Raw genomic sequence first — 17,264 nt, 5'->3', positions numbered from 1 at the left:
CTGTTGATCGTCTTCCAGATTCCCAGCGGTCCCTGAACGCACCTCCCGTAACCCGCTCCGCTCTGCGTCAACGGTGGCTCCGTTTGTTTGGTTCCTTCTCGGGCTGTTTTCTCCACGTTACCGGGAGGAAGACCGACCGGCCCGTCCGCCGTCCACACACAGAGCCCCGGTGAGTCCCCGGTTTACTCACTGTTACCAGTGTTTTCGTATTTTCATCCGGCGAGTCGGACGAACTCGCTCCGTTAGCTCGGCTACATTAAACGCACCATTAAGCTAGCTGCGTCCATTATCGGACGGCGTCGTAGTATTTCTCAGCTTCCTCACATTTGGCAAAAAAACACGCCAAGTCTGTCCAAGTTTACGCACATTTGACGTTATTTTTTTTATTTATATTCACGATACATCCCTGTTTGGGTAGTTTTATTATAGGAATTATCTCCAGTGGTCAGGCTGTGTGGGTTGGCCGGTATTGGAAGCAGGTATCACCCTCATAATTATCAGTAATCCTCCAACGGTCTAATGATAAATATTCGGATTAAAACCAGACATGTTTTCTTTATTAAAATATTAGAATAGTTTCCACATGTTCATTTTGTTTATTTCTTTCTGATATAACTGTCACCGTTAGCAGGAATGCTACAATCTTCCCTCTGAATGAACCTGCTGACAGCTGGCTAGCTAACGTTAGCTAGCGCTGCTAATCTGACTGTGAATTCATCGTTAGCTTTAATGCTGCAGCGAAACCGAAGCTCCGCCGACAGACGCCGCTTTCATGCATCTTTCATCCGCGAGGTGTCACGTTTCAGCGGTTAGCTCTCAGCCTCCCGTCCGCCCGTACGGTGCTGCAGCTGTTAGCATGTGGCTAACAGCATCCTCATGCTAGCGGCGGCTAACGGCGCCTAACAGCCCAGAAACAGGTGAACAACACGGAGTCTGTTCGGGTCATATGAGGCTGATAAGTGACTGCAGGTTGGACGGACAACAGAAAATAGGAATCAGAAAACTCTGTCAGCTGTTTGTTAAACTGGAAATCATGTGAATGAACAGAGAGGCTGTTGTAGAAGCTCAGATTGTTGCAGACATGGCAGCTCATTTCATTTAGAATATTACTTAGTTAATGCAAAAGTATGAAAAATAATTTATTATAGAAATGCATGTAGTCCTGTAGTCCTGCCATGTTTAAAAAATGTGTTAAATATGCTAACACTGACAAAATACCACAACAACAACAGCATCAGAAAAAGTAAATAATAGAGGACACAACAATTAACTTAAACTATCAGTAATTTTTTTGATGCATTTTTCAGAAAAGCTAAATATTTTTGTTACACTATGTATTGCGTTTTTGTCTTTAAGGTCCTCTGTGACTTTTCTTTAATCTGACACAGCATATAAAAACATCGTAACTTTTATATCAGATAGAAATACTGACATTTTTCAGGGTCTCTTTTTTCATAACAAACAACAGTGAAGCTATGTAAACAAACAGGCTTTGAAAGTGTTTAGATCCTGAAAAATAAATGAATATTTGTAGTTATGTTGAGGGCTGATGTTGGTTTAATCAGGGAAAAGTTAGAAGATATTTTCAGGCTTTGTTTTTGACATGAACAGTTTTGTCTTTAAGTCACTGAATGTGGCTTTCCATTAATCCGACACGACACAAAAATAAAAACACATGAGAATCAATGCTGTTAATCACAGACAAAAAGTTATATATATATATATATATATATATATATATTTGTTCTGGATTATCACTGTGTTGAATATGTCAATGACCAGGAATAACATTGATTCTGATGCATTAATATATTTGTACAGAGTCAGATTTAAAAATAACACATTCAGGACCTTAAAGACAAAAATGTTCATATCAAAATAACTGCGACACAAATATTAGTTATTATTGTTAATTTTCCTCTTTCAGTGACTATTTTTATGTCAGCCATCAAATATTCATTTATAATTAATCTGTAGGATTTTAACCCTTTAAGTATCACTTTGTTTGCACATTACCACTGTGATTTTTAATGAAGAAAACAGAGAAATGATGCCAAATATATACCGCACTGTGTCACTCAAAAATCTTAAAATTTAATATTAGAAAAGAAGTACTTAAATTATTCAGCTTCCTTCTTTGCATAACAAACAGCAATATTATTACGTAAACAAACTGGAACTTAAAGTGTTTGTGTCCTGAAAAATGAACAAATAGTTGTGTAGATTTTCCACGTTCAGTGACTATTTTTCAGCCATCAAATGTTAATTTATCGTTCATTTTCAGGATTTTAACCCTTTAAATGTCATTTTGTTTACACAGTACCGCCAGGATTGTGAGAAAACAAGCATATGCAGCATTATGTAAACAAACTGGCATTTAGAGCGTTTATATCCTGAGAAGTTAACGAATATTTGTAGTTATGTTGAGGACTGATGTTGGTTAAATATGTGAAAGTGGAAAGTACTTTTTTTTCTGCCTGTGTTTCTGATGTAGGCATTTTCTGTCTTTAAAGGTCTGAGTGTGCTTTTTTTTTAAATGCACTGTCCAAAAACTAATAATGCTCTAAAATCAATGTTGTTGTTAATCATTGAAATATTGCAGACTGATTTTTTTTTAATAATAAAATCTTAGCCCCTAATATATGGATAATATTTTTTAATCTAAAGAAAAGCAGTGGTTCCATGTAAATACACTGGTGTTTAGGGGGTTAAAATCCTGAAAACTAATGAGCATTTAATAGTTATGATCAGGTCTGATGTTGGTTAAAAACTGTAACACAGTAATATTGATATGCAGCATGTTTCTGGCAGTGTTTTTTTTTTTTTTAGCACTTTTGTCGTTAAGAGCCTGAGTTGAACTCTTTGTTTATTCTTGCATTGCACAAATATAATAGTGCCTCGAAATCAGTTTTTTTGTGAATATCTGACACATTTCAGACATAATTTTAGTATTTACTCTGTGGAAAATCATTCATGTTTTTTTTTTTAATTTAAAAACAACAAAGCAACAGGGTGCAGTTTAAACAAACTAACATTTAAAGGTTAAATTCCTGCAAAATAATCAGTATTTGGTTGGTTTTTTACCGGTATGTGAAGGATGACCAGGGCTGAATTTTACATTTCTTTAAATGTGCTAAGGAAGTTAAATGAAATATTCCATATTTTTATTACCGATTTCTAGCTGCTGATTCTTTTTCTGATCTCTGACTAATTTCTGCAGCTCCAGTATTAATATCATGATGATATTTTCTACCAAATCCCTTGAATTCCTGACTAATCACACCTTTATAAGTAATTTCCTACTCCTTTTCCTATATTTTATGTCTGTCTCTACTGTGAATATTTAACAAAGACAAAATGACAATAAATATTCCTGAAAAAGTGAAGTATTTTGTCAGATAATATGATGTCTGATCTGTGAAGCAGCAGGTTGTTCAGACTTTACAGTGGGTTGTTTACACTCCAGCTGCAGCTTTCACTCGCTCTAAAACATGCAGCGTAAGGAAACATACATTATTCATTAGGCAGTAGGCGGTGGTGAGTAATTCAAATTTTATGTAAATAGTTTCTGGAGCTTCCTGCTGGAGGACAGAGGAGCATCTGAGCTAGAAGGAAACATTCAGAGACATTTAATTTACTTTTAATGAACAGAATGGAAGATTTATTTCATAAAGATTCTGTGTTTTTGAAAGTGAGTTCAATCAGCTGATCACTAATGGATACGCTGCAATTAGCATTAATTAGCTGCAGCTGCTGAATGTTGAAGGAAGATTTACCTGCAAATGAGACAACACTAACGTCATCTTTACTCTGGATTGATCCATTATTGTGACTGAAACATGTAATTTATTGGTACTTCTGTTAACTATTAATATTGTTTGAAGGATCTGTGACATCTTTCTAAAGTAAGAGACAGAATAAAATGTAAAATAACTGTAAGTGATAAAACAGTGAAAGATTAACAAAATAGTCCAGAAAATTGAAGGATGCAGATTTAAACAGTGGCTTTAACCAAGAGTCAACCGCTTCATCAATCAATAATCAATTAATTGTTGAATACGTGTTGGTAGGAGGAAACGGTAAAAAACATCATGGAGTACTGTAATGTGTAAAAATTAAGAAAATGTGGCAAATAACAGCAAATATCTGCAAAACAAGGATATTTTAATTTAAATACAGTAAGACGGGGCCATTTTGACTTCACACATTTGTTAAAATGTGTTTTTAATGTGGACAAAATGTACATTTTTGGCCAATTTTTATTTAAAATATTATTTTACACTCAACATGTAAATTGATTTTTAAATCTGCAAAATAAGATAATAAGATAATAGTTCAGAAACTGGATTTACCATTTTTCCAATCTTCAATATACATAAATTTTCCTTTTAAATAATGGCAAATATCTTTATAATAAGGATATTTTAATTTAAATACAGTAAAACAGTGTCATTTTAAGGTCACACATATGTACAAATGTAATCTTAATATGTATAATATGTACAATTTTGCCCAGTTTCTATTTTTAGTTGTTTTTCTTAAACACTCAGCATGTAAAATGATTTTTAAATGTGCAAAATAATAGTTCAGGATAATATATACATAATTTTCTTATGAAATAATGGCAAATATCTGTAAAATAGTGAGATATTTTGCTAATTGAAATACAAAATCTAAGATATCTCTTTTATTGTTTTTATCTCTATGAACAGCAATTTGAAAGTGCTTTATAAATAAGTTTATTATTATTATTAAAATACAAAAAAATAGTGTAGTTTTTGTGGTTAAATGTTTACAGTTTCTAAAAATTTTGTAGTTTTAACATTTTTACAGTTAGCATGTAAATTAAACCTTATTAATCCTGTTATCTGTAATTTAACAAAACAGTGAATGCTTAAATTAAACACCATAAAAAATGTAAAACATTTTAATTTGCTATTAAATTATGGAAACGCAGTCCTAGTGTATTTTATCATGTTTTGGATGCCTTAGCTCTGGTTGGAGGTCATTAACCACCACATAAGTCTTTGTCATAATGCCCCTTTACCAGCTAAACTCCCACAATGCTCTCTGCTTTAACATGAACTGTAGTCTGAGTGATCCTTACTGCCAACACATGCTGTTTATTTATAAGATTTAATCTGTTTTAGTTCTAAATATTGGTTATTTGGTGTCGGTCTTGGCTCTGAAATTAATAATATACTGGTTAAACTGTAATATTTACCAATGAAACACAACCAGGGATGACTCGTTGGATTTTAATGAACCCACTCCGCAGAAACCAAGTTTAGAATGGAGCCAACAAACTGTTTCACTCTTCATCTGTGGAGTGAAAACCTGAACTCATCAGTTCTCTGGTTTTTCCTGCCGTCTGGTATCGTTTTTTTGTTTCCTCGTTTGTTCGGTTCGACTCCTGGTCAACTCATTTTTTTCAGCGTTTTGGGGATGAATTGAAGCCGGTTTGAACCCTGTAAATAGCAACAATGAGCTTTCACCAGGCGGCAGCAGAAACCGGATCCTTCAGCAGCATCCCTCGGCCACCGGGTCCGGTTACCGCGGGCTCTCCAGGACCGTTTCCATAGAGACGGGCAGAAGGGAAGAGGGGGAATTGGTTGGTTGGAGGCAGGTGGGGTTTCACCTGAGTTAGACGTGTCCATCATCATGTTTAATACGTCCTAGAGAGAATGTGGAAGTGTTTTATCCGCTACTCTGCCTCATATTAAACATTTAACTTGATAACTGTATTTCAATGCCTCAGAGGAGTTGAATTGTAGTTAAATCTAGTCAGCTTGCTATGACAAATTAATTTTTTATTAATTTGTGGAGTTTTTTTATTTGTAAAATGTCAGCACATGATGAACAATGTCCATCAGCGTTCTCAGAAACCATCATAACAAATGCCTTGTTCTTGGACAAGGAAAGAAACCAAAAATTACTGTCATTTAAGAAGCTGCAATCAAAGGATATATTTTTATTCACTGATGCTAAAATCACTAGAATACAGAATAAATGTTGATTTTTCAGAAAAACCTGTCAGAAAACAGCAGTGCTACAATTAACAATTACGTTTTTTTGTTTTTTTTAAATTGATGAGTTGTTTTTGTCTATACAATTTCAGAAAAATGGTGAAAAAAATCCAAAAATTGTGATTTCAAGCTCACACATTTGTGAAAACACTTATTTATGGTGTGGACAGTATGCACAATTTTATCCAGTTTGTACTGTTTGATTTAGTTTTTGCTGTCAGCATGTAAATTATTGCTGTTTTTAATGATTTTAGAGTCCATAGAACACTGATTAAATTGACAAAAACACTTAACTCTATTTTAATGCCTTCGTGACATAAAATTTTAGTTAAATTTAGTCAATAAACAGAAAAGGTTGTCAGTAAATTTTAAAAAGTGAATTCAGTTGTTTTACAACTAGCAATTGCTTTTGTTTTTATTAAATTGATGAGTTATGTTGTCTGTAAAATGTCAGAAAGTGGTGAAAAATGTCCATCAGCTTTTCCAAAAAACCAACATGCTGAATGTCTTGTTCATAGATGAGGAATTAATTAATTGCATTTAAGAAGCAGGGTTCTCACCAGGATTTTTTTACAGCGTAATGGCAGGTCCTCCCGCATGCGCACGTGCATGAGCATGCGCATGCGCAATAGCCTTCATTAGATTTCGCGAGCGGCCGACCCAGATGTCAGCCAATGAGCGTCACGTAGATGCTCGAAATGCTCGTGATTTAGGTCACTATTCACCATACATGGCATCACGGAAACAACCGAGACATGCTAATTGTAACCCCAAGATTGGGGTCTTAATTTTAGACGGGAACGGGTCAATCGACAGGAAAGTACGGCTGAGGTGGGGAGACATAAATTAACCTAGATAGGCACCCAGTCGATAAAAACAAATGCATATGGCGTTATCTGTCAAAATAACAGCGTAGTGGCCCTAATCACAGCGTAATCTTTTAAACTGACAGCGTAGCGGCCCATTACGACAGCGTAACGCTGTCTTAACGGCCCGTTACGCTGAAATGCGCTGGCGAGAACCCTGAGAAGCTGCAATCAAAAAATTTAGACAGATTTTCTTACTCAGAGAGATTGCTCATCAAAACAGCTGGTTATTATTTTGATACTTGACAAATAATTGATTAATCTTTGGGTCTCTGTCATTCGGTAATTGTTTTATTCATTGATTCTCTGGAATACAGAATAAATGCTTGCTAAACTATCAGCAGGTTAATTACTACTCAAAAAACTGCAAAGAGGTGGAAAATAATGTCATGTATTTGTAAAATTATTATATTTTAGCTGATTTACATGCAGCAGCTGTGTCATTTAATGGTCACACAATTGTAAAAAAAACATATTTAGTAGAAGTTAGTGATATTTTCTGGGATTTTAAAGTTTGTAAAACTACAAGTAAAAGATGACTGACTGTCCTTGAATGCACCACTAGTCCCTTTTTACAAACCACAAAACTCCTAACAGTGAGGAGTGTTTTGTTGTTTTTTTGGCGATTACAGACAAACGTAATGCCGAACGTGAGCAGAAGAATGTGTCGTGATGATGCAGAAACACTTGGACTGTGTTCTTTAAATGAACTCAGGGTGTGACGACAGGTTTTATGAGTCACTTTATTTGTGTTTAAGTGGCTGAATTGAGCCTTTTGTGTGTTTAGACTCACACCCAGTAAACACAACCAGGCTGAGCAGGTGGGACCGGTGTGATGAAGCTTCCTGCTGAGGACGCAAAACAACACAAAGATGATAACAGTAACTAGACGAGCCCTCAGTAGAGGGCAGAACCACGCCCTCTACTGGCGAAAACCCTGTCCTCCCTATACAAATGATGCAATATGTATCAATTTTGATCATCGTATGTATCTCCCTTCCTACTTGATCTGCTGACCTGTAACTCCACAACTGAGCAGGGGACCTTAGACTGATCATCAGTGCCAAGTTTGATTATCCTGACTTCAGCACTTGCAGAGATATCGGAATGGACATAGCCACATACATACATACATACTTACATACATACTTACCCAGCCAGATACCGCACCGAATGCAGTAACCCCGCTGACGTTCGTCAGGCGTGGTTAATAATGGAGGATCTGTGGTATCAACATGAGTTTCAGTCTCTGCTGTCTTTAACAAGAACCTCCAGTCCGTCTGCTGAAATTTGACCCCAAACAGTTTAATCTCCATAATAAACCAGATCATAAACTTTTGGAAATGTGTAACTGCAGGTCCTCTGAGGTGCCATCTTTCCATGATAAGATTGTTATCAGCAAAAATATTCAATACTGTCTTTCATGCAGCCTTGCAAAGTAAAAAAAAATAGTTACAGGTGTGTATTAAGTTCTTATTCACCTGTGTTAAAGTTAATAATCACTGATCAGATTAAAAACTTCTTTCTACATCTGTACTACCTCTTTTTATTTCTATTTTATTCTGATTTTTTAAAGTCTAGTACGTCCTTTTAAAATAGTGTTTTTTAAACACTTTTAAAATAGTGTTTTTGCAATGTTAATTGTTGTTGCAACACTGCAATTTCTCCTCCAACCAACTGCAACCAATAATAAAGAACCAACCAACCAACTAATCAACCACAAACGGCAAACACAGCAACCAACCAACCAACCAGTAAACCATAACCAAACAATTAACCACAAACAACCAGCCACCAAAAACTGACCAACAAATCAACCACAAATAGCAAACACAGCAACCAACCAACCAGTAAACCATAACCAAACAATTAACCATCAGCACATTTGCTACACTGTACGCCGCCATTGTTGTTGTCGTTGCCGTGTGTGGCGCATGCGTGTCAATGAAGTTATGAAACTGCGCATGCATGTCAATGAAGATACGAAACTATAACGCAAGCGTATCTTAAAAGTAGCGGTGAGCCAGTAAACACGGAGCTGCGTATACGCAGGCGTGAACTAACCGTGACGTCACCCGTTGGTTTCAACGCTGAGAAAATGAAGCCCGGATTTTGCTACTTCCTGAGCTGTAGAACATCAGTCTATCAAATTTTATTTTTTCCGAAAATGAATTGGGGTCTATGGAGCAAAAGCTTTTTGGAGCCAACCCTAGCGGACGGCGTGATATTACAAGTTTTTGACACTTCCGGGTTGGCTTCAATTTTGGAGCCAGATGCTACGTCCACTTTATATACAGTCTATGTGTATACGGCGTTTCAAAATCTTTCCACTCTGGAACCTGGTTTCAAAAATGATCGTTTACAGACCCCCAAAATGCCGTCTTCGTGTGGATGACACGCAAATTCGTCTTCGTGTGGATAAGGCCTTAAACAACCAACCTAGCAACCAACTAAACAATTAACCGCACACAATCAACCAACCACAAGCCTACAAAGAGTATCAGCCATAAAACCCTTATCTCATTTAGAGTTATATGATGAGTTATAATGAAACCTTCTGTAATGATCTATAACAATAAAACAATGCTTCCTCTGTTTATCTTTCAGGTTCAGGGCGACCTTTACCTGTTTAATCTCTTGCTCACCTGTAAACCTGGTTTCACTGACTGTTGGTCTGATGACATCTGACTGACTGAACCTCCATCTGATCCTCCATCTGATCCTCCAGCCTCCATCTGCAGCAGCACAATGGTAAAATAAACCAACACTCTGAACTGCTCTCTGCTGGCTTTAGTTTTTTTTTAACTGTTTCTTAAAAAATGTCTTTTTTTGTTGTTGTTAGGACACAACTTAAAGGGAATTCCAGTAATGCAGTTTTAAATTTAATGTCATCAAATTATTTGAAAAAAACTGACAATAAACACGTCCTATTAGCAAATATGAAGTGTACTGTATAGTGTTAATGTTTTTAAACCTTTTTTTGTGTTTTTTCTTGAACAAATTACAGTTGTTGAACAAGCAATAACTTGTAAAATTGCAGAAAAATGCTAAAGCTGTAAATACTTTGATATTTAGTGAACATATTCTGTATTAGTTTGTTGTTCTACAGCATTTTCTTGTAAAATTACATCATTTTACTGCATTTGCATCACCTAAAGATGTTATTTTACAGATATGTTATTTAATTGAAAAAATATATTTCTATTAATTTTTTATAGTTTTTTAAAATTAAAAATAATACCTTGTAAAATCATAGTGGTAAAGGAGGTAATCTATATGTTATCTGTAAAAAAAAAAAAGAGACCAAAACTGCAACCAATGCCCATATAACATTGTTTAATCATAAAATTACACCATTTTATTGCATTTAAATCAACCAATGAATATATGCTATTTGAAAATAAATATATTTATATTAAGAATGAAAAAATAATAATTTGACAGATTTTCTCTGTTTTGGTAAATTCTCGCTCATAATAAAAAAAATACATTCAAAATGTGTTAATTCATATATTAACAGTGTTGGCATGTTTTTTTTATGGTTGATGCTACAGGTACTGACCCATACCCGTACCATCTGTACTAGAGGTACGGACCCGTTAAGGTCACTGAAGAGCTGGCGCCGGTTAACTACTATTTGCTGCACATTACAGGCAGTTTATATGAATGACTTTGACGGTGAACATTGTATAATTTAACCAAAAATACACCGTCTCCTCTCACACTTTAGACAATGTAGTTTTTACGCTTTTAGACGCCGTGTCTAAATTGCTTGAAGTCCAGTTCCTATTAATTAGTTTACCGCGTTCAGTGGTGGAAGCGGCTGACGAACTCCATTGCAAATGTTCCCATTTAATTTCGGACGCTAATTTACAAGATAAAGTTAAGGATGTCGAATATGAAACAAACACTCGTGAATGGTGAGGAGCAGCTCTTTAATTCGGCATGAATTAAAAAAATCCCACAAACTCGATTTACTGTGATATTGTGAGATTTGTTTGTGGTGATGTAACTTAGCCATTCAACAGAGTCCGCTAACATTAAAGTGACTGTGACAGTGTCTGTGTTGACAGACGTAGAAAATACGTCAGGGTTTTGTTTAGGTTGTTAATATGTCTGTCGCTACTTTTGAAGGTAAAAAAATACTTGTAGTTTGCTGGCAGTTAGTTCCGCCATTTGTTTTGTTTGCCGTTTGTGCTTTATTAGAACAGGGTCACGTGAATAAAAAGTTTTGCTATTTTTAATAGTAGTGCTGATTTCAACCCCCAAATCGCTGTCCGTGAAAAAGTCAGATAATGATATTTATAAGACATTATGCATGATAGAAAAGAGAACAGCAGATGACTGACATGACAGGCTCGGCACGCAGATTCACCTCGAATCACGGAAGCGCCTTCATCACTCGGATTACCAAGCCGGCTCATTAATATTTATGTACGTCGGATTACCAGCCAATCACAAAGCATGTTCATCAGACAGCTCATTAATATTCATGTGCGTCTCATTAATATTGATGATAAGGGAAAGTGCCGAATCCGTAGGCCACAGGCTACGGGTACGGGTCCGTATCTGTAGACACTACCTTTTTTTATTAACACTTATGTCCACGTTAACAGTCTATAAAATTGTTTTACAGCATTTATCTGTAAAATTATGTAATTTTGCTGCATTTAAATCAACCAAAGACATCATTACTTTACAGATATACGCTGGTATTTGAAAGATAAAAATATTTATATTAAAAATAAATAGTTATTTTACATGTTTTAACAGGTAGTAACAGATCTTCACTTTTCTTTCCTTTGTGAAATTTTTTTTAGTGTTCTTTTTTTTTAATTCTGGTTTTTATGCTGCTAGATTACCATCTTTTTTAAAAAATACTGCACTTTAAAGATAAACACTTGAAATCAGAGCAAACGCTGCATATTGTGTCTTTCATTTCTTCCAGTCAGTTTATTAGCCATAGATCTTTTTAATGCTACGTTCTGAAGTTATTCAAAAGGGTTTCTGACTGGATGACAGACTTTTTATTGGGGTCTCACAGGGAGGGAAATATTGTCTGGAGCCTTCGCTTGGCCTCCTTCTGCCTCTGTTCGGTTCTCAGCTTTCATGCTGGTCTTAAAGTGAGAACAACGTCTGGTAGTAACAGCGGTTTGTCGTCTGCAGACCGTATGATGTCTGAGAGCAGCTGCTATGGCTTGCAGCAGCGGTCAGAACAATGCCGAGACTCTGGAGGGCTTCCACGAGGTGAACCTGGCCTCGCCCACCACACCTGACCTCCAGGTAGGTTCCTCCTCAGGCAGATGTCTTTCTATGTTAGCAGACTTCAGGATCTACTTGTGACGAATCGGACAATTAAATGTGTGATAAACAAAGATTACAGACCGTTTTACACCCTGGAATTATAAAACTAAACCCTGTCATCTCGTGGATTAGAAAACTATATCAGAGTGTTAAATAACTCTTGCACTAAGCTGCTTTTAGGTGCATCACACATACCAGATGCAGTGTGGGACCTTCGTCAAAATCCTTGGTCGTCCGTACAGCAAATTACGGACGACCAACTCCTGCCAAATCCAAATTTTTGGTAGTCCGTACAAATTTCTGGTCGTCCGTAATTCGCGGTGTTTTTTTTTAGTTGAAGCAAAAAATAAAATTGATTAAAAAGTCACTTTTTTTAGATGCAGATGTTGAAAGTTGCACATCATCACTGACACCAGCATCAGCAGCTTGACCAGCATCCTCAGACTCAGAGCTGTCCTTGGCAGCTTTGGGGTTTTTCACCCCCTGTATGTATCTCCACATAGTTAGCACAAAGTCTCTTAGTTAGCACAAAAAATCACAAAAATGTCATACCAAAAAAGTCCTAAGACCACATCATCCCTGAGAATATTCCTTGATAACAAAACCCAAGCGTCTGCCCTAATAACCTGTGTGATCTAAACTGAGACCTGTGTGGAGATGTGGGAATCGAACCTCCAAACATCGAATAATAAGAAAAATCGGAAATGAAACTCTTCATTATCCATCATAGCCCCCTCTCTACTGTCATTCAATGATCGAAGCGAGACCCCTAAGGAAAGTTGGGAACCGAAGCAATAAATATAAATAAATGGTTAGAGTCGGAATCGACATCGCTCAACATCCACACGAACCCCAACCGGAAACTGAAACCTGCGCGAAAGCGATGCGCAATGACACAAGATGGCAGCCTCCTGCAGGTTGAGAAAGGAGAAGTTATGTAATCACCGGAGTGTGTGTGTGTGTGTGTGTGTGTCTGTGTGTGTGTGTGTGTGTTAACAGCATAACTCAAAAAGTCATGGACGAATTTTCACCAAATGTGTACAGGATGTCCGGAAGAGCAAAAGTAACAATCGATTAGATTTTGGAGGTGATCCGGATCACCGTCTGGATCCAGGATTTTTTTGAAGGTCGAAGGACAATTGCAGGGATGGCCGCCAGGCCATCTCTCACTTGTACAGACAGAGGTCGCCGTATCGATCCCAGGCGACGGCCGAATTCCGCGCGGCCGGTTCGGCCTGCCCGAGCGAGTCGGGACCGACGGAATGAAGCGGTGGCGACGCGCAACTCTACCGTTCCGTGCGTGCAGCCGCGCCGCCGTCAAAACACTGTGCTGTTACACTGTACGTGAACGTTATGCTTTGTGCACAAAGATCCCGGGCGACGGCCGAATTCAGCGCGGCCGGTTCATGCTGCCCGAGCGAGTCGGGACCGACGAAACGAAGCGGCGGCGACGCGTACGGTACCGTCACACGCGCGCACAACGCTACCGTTATGTGCGTGCGTCAAAACACTGTGCTGTTACATTGTACATGCATGTTATGCTTTGTGCACAAACTGTTAAAACTAAATTAAATCCGTCCATTACGTTTTGGGTTATGCTGTTAACAGACAGACAGACAGACAGACAGACAAACAAACTCCGATTGGTCATCTGTACAATTGAGCGATGGCCTGGCGGAGGTCTGCTTGCCTGGGGACGAGACAGCCTTTATATTGTGTATTACAAATACACATAAAGTCAGTCTGGAACTGCTCCATTGAACAAAATCTAGCCCAGAGGCGGGACTACCGATCACAGCTTGAATTGGAGAGAGCCAATCAGCGTAACACATGTGTGACGCAATCACTAAGCGACCTAACAATTGCCTTTCCGCCATGATGTTTTGTAGTTTTAACAGCTTCCTTCGCCGTACAGGGATCCTGAGGAAAATCTAAGCTCTCCCTTTCAACAGTGGAGGGCAGCATTACGCATTCTATCGTACAGCCTGCCGGAATTAAAAATACATCCTTTTTAAAAAGAAAAGCTTTAAGAGCTGCTTCTTGTTGAGGTTTTAAGGACAAATTCAGCCCGTGCAAAACAGAGGAAAGCGCACGAGAGAAACCTCGCTCTGTTGCGGTCGCCAACTCGGCCCTGAAGATGACGCATTGTTAACTCCCGCCTCTGGTGCTCTGATTGGTTCGGTCTGATCTGCTCGGAGCTTGAAAACCTGTCAAAATGTGTCAATGGAGGAGGGCTAGACCGTATTCCCGTATATCCCTTATAACGGGAATACAGTCTAGCTAAGCTAGGCTAGAGGTCTGCACTCTCGAGTGCTTTTCTAGTTTAATATGTCTTTCTGAGCGGCGGTCGTCAGGGCGGACGAGCAAGAATGTAGATATCGTAATGACGAGTCGCCCGGCCGAGTTTCAGGTCGCTACGGACGAGCGGACGAGCGCGAAGGTCCCACACTGCAGATGGTTCATTATGAGTCACAAAAAGCAAAAACAATGCTGTTTTTCAATTACTGAACATGCTAAAGACACATTTCTAAGACAAGTGTGGTCATTTTTACATGCTGGTACTGCAACTGATAGATCAAATTAGAGCATTGATCATTGTACTGGTTTTATGACAGAGAATGTTCAATCAGTTTGATAGTTTGATTTGGCTTAAACACTGATTTCACTTTGATTTGGCTTAAAATTACAGTGATATCCTGCATTATGGGACAGTTTCAGACCTAAATGCACTTCAGTACAATACTGTGTTTAAATATTATGAAGTTTAAAATGTAATAGTTTAATTGTGCACCCAGGTGTTATCAATAATCAGCTGTATTGATCGATAAAATAACTTGGTTCATTTTATGCAGAAGACGAGTCACATGATTTGTTCAACGTCTCCTTTTATGTGAGTCTGAAACAGAAAACATGAGTTAAAGAAAGTCGAAAACCACCTTCATACCTGTTCACTCTGACTGATGTTTTACTGTTTGTGGAGCTGATTTACACAAAGAAAGTCTGACTATGTTGAACTGTCTTCATAGTTCAGCCTCTGATCTGCAGGCTTCATCTACTCATTTAGGTAACTGGAGTTTTTAGGTTTAGTTTAACCAGATAACAAATATAAAGCCTGGATTTGTTGAACTTTCTTTGTACATTGTCAATTCAATTTTATTTATATAGCACCAATTACAGGTCAGATTGTCTCAAGACGCTTTACAGAACCCGTATGAACCCCCAAAGCAGCCGTAAGGCAACAGTGGCAAGAAAAAAGAAAAACACCCTTTTAATAGGGAAGAAACCTTGGGAAGAAACCTTGAGCAGAACCCGGCCCTTTATGTGGGGGGACCCATCTGTCTGCTGGCCGGCGGGTTGCGAGGGACAGAAGAGGAAGAGGGGATGAAGGAAGGAGAGGGAGAAAGAGGGACGGGAGAAGATGGGGTTTGGGGAACAAAGAAACATATAACACACAGTTGGATACGTGTATGATAAGATAGATGATACATACAAAGTAGAAGCTAACATTGAAATTTAATCATAGTTTACTGTTATGGTGAAAGGCTCTGGCACTGAATATTCTACATACATAGCTGGTAGTAAAATTATGGGCTGGAGGAAGGTCAGCAGCAGCATCCCACAGTGGACATAATGGAGACTAGAACAGCTGGTGGGACAGCAACCACAGATCTGAAGCATCCAGCTCTGGGACCAGGGACACTCGGAGAAATAGCACAGGGGGAAACAGAGTGAATACAATGCAGCATATATATTAAATATAAAGGTAGATAGAGAAGGGCTCATTGCATCCAGAGAGGTCCCCCAGCAGCCTAGCCCTATAGCAGCAGAACTAAGGGACGTCAAAAAAGAAGACTCCAGCTGACCCCCTCATATCAGGGTGACCCAGTCAGCCCTAACTGTAAGATTTTTAAAAAAGGAATGTTTTAAGCCTGGTCTTCAAAATAGAGAGGGTGTCCACCTCCAGAACCCAAACTGGGAGCTGGTTCCTCAGGAGAGGAGCTGATAACTGAAGGCTCTGCCTCCCATTCTACTTTTAGAGATTCTAGAAACTACAAGTAAGCGTGCAGTCTGAGAGAAATCCTCCAGACCTCTGTTTTGCAAATTTGCTATAAATTCAACCTGATAAATGTCCCTTTCCTCATTGGATCTCCGTGTTGTTCTCCAGAACCAAGCGGACCAGCGCCCCCCGGCCCGCCACAGCACCCCGCCCACCTCCCTGTACCGGACCCACAGTCTGGGAGCTCCTCCTCCGGGCCTGAGGGCCGACCAGCTCCCCACCCAGCCGGTTTACTCAACGCCTCGACACAGCCACAATGGAAGGTAACGCAGACGCACCGAGGCTCGGCGCTAACGTCGGAGCTTCCCGCTTTTGATTTGACTGAAAGTGTGGTTTCCATGGTTACAGCGTCCCGGGACTGGAGGCGGAGTCAGGGGAGGGAAACCTAGGAGACGACGGAGAGGAGATGAACGCTCTGAGTGACAGTCTGTCAAGGCTCCGGAGCCCCTCAGTGATGGAGGTCAGAGAGAAAGGATACGAGAGGCTGAAGGAGGAGCTGGCAAAGGCCCAGAGGGTACATAAGACACACAACAGACACACAACAAACATAGACAGACACACAACAAACATAGACATACAAACACAACAGACATACAAACACACAATCTGATACATAACACAACACATTACACATAAATACACAACAGAGAAAGGATACGAGAGGCTGAAGGAGGAGTTAGCAAAGGCCCAGAGGGTACATAAGACACACAACAGACGCACAACAGAGACACAAACTTAACAGATGCACAAAGACAACAGATGTACAACAGACGCAAACACAACAGGCACACACATAAACACAACACAATACAGAGGGCCACACAACAGACACGCAACTTGGAAAGTCGCACAATACAATACACAAAAATAGACAACAGATAAAGGATATAAGAGGCTGAAGAGGAGCTGGAAAAGGCCTAGAGGGTAAATAAGGCGCACAACAAGCACACGACAGATAGACACATAACACAACAGACATACAAATACAGACACAACACATACAGAGACACA

At 38.8% G+C, this 17,264-nt stretch overlaps 1 protein-coding gene across 8 annotated transcripts in view; it reads left to right on the top strand.

Annotated features, from left to right (window-relative positions):
- rab3ip (RAB3A interacting protein (rabin3)) overlaps positions 1–17,264 on the top strand; it is a 35,670-nt gene continuing 18,406 nt past the window's right edge. For 4 of the 8 annotated variants that reach the window (XM_051955694.1, XM_051955830.1, XM_051955789.1 and 1 more), the window contains exons 1-5: positions 1–169; positions 9,500–9,643; positions 12,059–12,175; positions 16,362–16,516; positions 16,602–16,767. In XM_051955694.1, coding sequence (XP_051811654.1) covers positions 12,086–12,175; positions 16,362–16,516; positions 16,602–16,767 — 411 coding nt within the window. In that variant the 5' untranslated portion in view covers positions 1–169; positions 9,500–9,643; positions 12,059–12,085. The remainder of the gene's footprint in view (positions 170–9,499; positions 9,644–12,058; positions 12,176–16,361; positions 16,517–16,601; positions 16,768–17,264) is intronic. The other 4 variants (XM_022205779.2, XM_051955649.1, XM_051955866.1 and 1 more) reach the window with 2 other exon arrangements.

The sequence above is a fragment of the Acanthochromis polyacanthus genome, chromosome 1, assembly GCF_021347895.1.
Source record: "Acanthochromis polyacanthus isolate Apoly-LR-REF ecotype Palm Island chromosome 1, KAUST_Apoly_ChrSc, whole genome shotgun sequence".
Lineage (NCBI taxonomy): Eukaryota > Metazoa > Chordata > Actinopteri > Pomacentridae > Acanthochromis > Acanthochromis polyacanthus.
This window is presented reverse-complemented; position numbering and strand designations above follow the sequence as displayed.